The sequence below is a fragment of the Aphanomyces invadans genome (genome assembly GCF_000520115.1).
Source record: "Aphanomyces invadans strain NJM9701 unplaced genomic scaffold supercont1.27, whole genome shotgun sequence".
NCBI classification, from domain to species: domain Eukaryota; phylum Oomycota; class Saprolegniomycetes; order Saprolegniales; family Verrucalvaceae; genus Aphanomyces; species Aphanomyces invadans.
The window spans coordinates 450,774-455,359 of NW_008580172.1; the positions used below are offsets into that span (position 1 = coordinate 450,774).

At 51.9% G+C, this 4,586-nt stretch overlaps 1 protein-coding gene across 1 annotated transcript; it reads right to left on the minus strand.

Moving 5' to 3' along the window:
- Nucleotides 1–1,087: 1,087 nt before the first annotated feature.
- H310_10633 (hypothetical protein) lies at nucleotides 1,088–2,706 on the minus strand (the record flags this gene model as incomplete). Its single annotated transcript, XM_008877066.1, has 7 exons — nucleotides 1,088–1,221; nucleotides 1,289–1,417; nucleotides 1,495–1,588; nucleotides 1,624–1,829; nucleotides 1,918–1,981; nucleotides 2,036–2,324; nucleotides 2,369–2,706. 7 exons carry the CDS (start codon nucleotides 2,704–2,706, stop codon nucleotides 1,088–1,090), a joined length of 1,254 nt encoding a protein of 417 aa, XP_008875288.1.
- Nucleotides 2,707–4,586: the final 1,880 nt, after the last annotated feature.

The window sequence follows — 4,586 nt, forward strand, 5'->3', positions numbered from 1 at the left end:
TTCTACTCTAAAGTTGTGAATGAATGTCCATATGCATCGTATGTTTCTATTTCCTTCTATTTGTGATTGTTGGAGGCGTTGTGATACAAACAATACTTGACAAGGTTGCGTGTTTATGTCCGTGGCTCCTACTCCGGAGTATAAAGTTTCAGGTCAAGGAAAAATTGATAATGGATGCACGTTGTGAACTTTTTCCAAAAGTTTATAGTTTTTGTTGAAGTCCTCGATGGCGTCCACCACTGTCAGTCATAACACCCGGTTCTGTCGAGAACATCCCCACTGCCCTGTCCATCAGGTCGCAGGATGGTCCTGCAAAGGTATGAGGTTTTTTGTGCCTTCTAGAGGCTTTTTCCTCATGTCGTAGTCAGTTGCAGCGAAGTCACATAGTTAGGATGTCGTGACCTCATTGGCCATTTGGCCTACACTGGTGGGTGGGCTTCTTCGTCCACCGTTCACTTTCTCTCTTCATCTCTTTTTTTACGAAAACCCCCGATCTCCTCAACTACGCGTCAACGAGCGCGACTCCGAATTGTCCAACAGTTACCGGATTAAGTACGTTTTGGACGAACTTTACAAGTTCCAAGCACGCAGTCTTTTGCAACCGGACATGCGACTGAGAACATCGATAAACATTTTAGGTCACCAAGTCAAAATGCAATTGATTTCGTAATGGACAAGCTCTGTTGCAAAGAAGTTGACGCTATGGTATACTTGAGCTGTACTGACAAGGAATTGAGTCATTTAGTAAGTGTATCAACTTTCAAATGAAAACAGGTTTGCCAACAAAACATCGCAACATTTCCGAATAGCCTGAAGTTTGTATGCAAAAAAAATACTTTAAGTATACAAAAATCAAGTACTTCGAAGTACTAGTATAATGCACTATAACAAAGTCCGTAACAACCCGAAGGACTTGAAATGGGCCGCGCCAATTGATGGCTATTGGGGGGCTGGACAATAGAACCAACCAACACAAAATCACCGACGGTAAAGTTGGCAAGCTTGACCTGCGTTTTCTTGTTTCGTCTTTGGCGTGCTTGAGACGATGTTTCTCGGCACGTTCAGCCACATCACGATGTAAATCTTCCTATGACGTTTTCAACTCAGCCATATGCTGACGCCGGTCTTCGCCAAGCCAGTCGACAACAAAGACATCCTTAGTCTTCGGATGTACGAATCCAGACATCGGCGTCTTCGCAGGGAGTCTCGTGAACGCCGTAACTGGAGCAACTCCACCGAGTCGATCAGCTGGTTGGTGGTTTAGCGCACCTTGCACAAGAGGAAGTACCAGCGGCCAATCGTCGACACGCAGATTCGTTCAACAACGCCTTGCCCGCACGCAACACGAGGTGGTTGACGACTTCAATTGTGCCATTGGTCCAGGAGCTGTAAGCCATCGTAATGTGGTGGTGCGCACCTACCATTTTACGAATCTTCTCGATGACTTCGTTTTTGAAATGTGAACCGCCGTTGGTGACCCACGTGTCGACGCACCCATAAACGTGAACCAGGACATTAACGCTGCTGCCGTCGCACTCGCATCGGCAGTGTCGGAGGCATGCAGGTGGACAAATCCGCTCATGTCATCCTTGATAACCAGGACGTATGCGGTCCCGAACACACCGTAGTGGTTCGCGGGTCGTCGTAGATGAGGACGAGTTCCCCGAAGTAATGTCCCGCGTACAGATGCGTGATCATGCGCTCCTTGCCATCGATGAACTTTGTCACGGCAGCTTCGCCCTTGGCGATCATGAAGAAGCGTTCGCCGCGGTCACCTTGCTTCACGATACTCTCGCCATCCTTGAACGTGATCGGTTTGAGTGCTTCGACTTTGGCATCGTCAACCAGTCAAAGTGGATCAACTCATTGGGTTTTTGGCGTGCAATGCTGATCCCAAAGGACGGGGTTCCATGTCACCGTCGACTTGCAGGCACTGTAGACAGGCCCGGACAAACGTGTCAACATCTTGAGCCAGGAACTTCTACACGAACTTGTCGGACACAGTCTGCGTTGTCGCAACGATTCGACAATGGACAGCAGGGCCTTGATGGGCAATGACGCACAACCGCTGTTGCAGGTCCACTGCACTGTCTGGGATCCAAATTCGACCCTTTTCGTCCATGTGAAATGATTCTCCTTCGTTCCACACAACGCCGGTCGGTGTACTCTCCCCCCCTTCAATGGCAGATGTCTGGGCAGCCAAAATCGAGGCTGCCGTAGGCCATTCGAAATCCTCTCGTTGCAACGGAGACACCACGTGCACGAGTTTATGGACATGCGGCACCGGCGGAGCTGGTGGAATAGAACCACATCGACTCAGCAATCTTCCCACACATTCACGTCGCCCGGGAGACACTCAATCGTGTACGGGAAAGTGGACATGATCAGCGCCCAACGCTGAGGCTCGTCGGATTGGTACTTTGCGAGATGGCCGTTCGAACCCGACGGATTGAACATGTACACCAGATTTCGGTGATCCGTGAACAAACGGAAACCACCTGGACGGACGATCAGGTAGTCAAGGCGCTTGCACGACTCCACGACGGCGTTGGCCTCTTTCTCAACAATCGGCCATCTAGCACTGATAAACGCGAGCGGTTGATGCCGTTGGTCTTCGAGGGGCAAGGACAGGTCTTCCACAGGACCTTGAGTGGCGACCGCACCCCAAAACATATCGCTTGCATCCGTGAAAACACAAACTTCCATGTCCTCCCGTGGGTGCGCCAACGCTACCACATTCATCAGCTTGCATCATGCCGTCGAAGCACTTGTCATGATCACTCGACCAGCCGACCGCATAAGCGCCACACGCGCCAGGGCAGAATTCTTCTAGCTTCCAGTCAGCTTTGCGGCCACGTCCAACAAACGGAGCAAAGGGTTCACCAGCTTGTTGTAGTTGTGGATACTGGCACGTTCCAGTTAGTGGCGCAGACAAACTGTTGTAGATGGGCACCAGCCGTCGGAGGCGAAAGGTCGACGAGGCCTTGGATGCGACTGGGGGAATGCGTATCGCCGGACGCCGAGATGATTTTACCGCACCTCCGCTTCTCGGAGAAAGCAGTTACTCTTTTTGCGGTTCAGCTTCAAGCCGAACTGAGCACACGTGGACAGCACTCGGTCGAGTAAGTCTAGTAGTTCCGAGACATATTTAACCGATCCGAGGAGGTCGTCAAGCCACGCGAGCAGGCCATGGAACAATTCGCCCTCTAACAAAGGTGCACGACTGACTGGCAGTAGGCCACCGCGTCGGTCTGGGCCATAAAGACACGTGTCGACGTGTACACGCCAAAGGGGGTCATAAAGGAGAAATACTCCTGCGACTCGGAATGCAGCGGCAACTGCCAGTATCCCTTCGTCCAGTCGAGGGTAAAATACGCCGTAGTGCCCACAAGACACGCCATGGCACTGTCGAGATTGGGCATCGGCCATGGCTTGGCCTCAGTGCACGCGTTGATCGGACAACTGTCGATCGTCATCCGCAGCGCCCCCAACTCCTTTTTTGGCACGATTCTAGGCGCCGCGGCCCATGTCGCCCGATTGTTGGCGTAAACCATGCCGTTCGCTAGCAGTGCATCCACATCAGTATCTTCATGTCGAATAGTATGGCAGCCGCCAGGCGCTTCTTCAGAATTTCCAAGTCTTGGGGTACTTCTCCGAGCGCCACGTTGAACCACGCAATCCATTCTGCCTCCGTGACAGCATTGTGATCTTTGTTCAGATCCAGCAGGGCAATGCGCCGCTTGGAAAACGGGTCCATACACGGACTGACAGGCATAGCAAACGGACGCGTAACGACACATTGCATCGAGTTAATATGCGACAAGAACATCTGGTACTCGCGCATAAAAACACGTCGTTCTGCCTTCGTCGAGCCCTTGAAGGTCGGAGCTTTCGGGCGAGCTGGCGCATTCCACACCTGACCGCGGCCGTAACCCATGTCACTTCCCATGTTCATTTCGCCCATAGGGCTTGCGAAACTCCCCGTTACGTTCGGACCACCGGTTTCAGCATCATCATGCTGGTCCCTGCCCTCGATTCGAGAACGTGGAACAGCATCTTCCTCTGCGGTCGGCGCGGCGGAAGGATACATGGCTGGTGGTTCTTGGTACGAGGTGGTAAACACGATGCCACCTCGCTGTGGCAGCCATTCGTCAACTGGACGTGGCTGTTGACATCGTGGGGATCGGAAAGGTTTCGCCACCTGGCGGCGGGCTTGACGGCCATGCGGCTCCTCTACGCGGTCACGCGAACGCGAGCGGGCTTGTTGCCGGTTGGACGCTTCGTCCTCCGACGAACCATTGCGTACCATCCCGTAGTGTTCGACTAAGCTTGGATGGTTCCAAACTTGAACAAAGATAACTTTGTGCTTCGTTCAACGCGGTTTCCGACCGCGAACTCTTTCAAGGCAACAGGCAAATTCAACACTGGTATTCAAGAGGGCCCTGCCCTAATGACTACTGATCTCCCCCCGACTTCGAAACGGGTCAAACTTGATAATTTTTGTAAACTTATATTCCTCGGGTATATTCAAATGTTATTGACAAAATCACACTGAGGTTGTATTATCAAAATTTCGGCAAATCAGG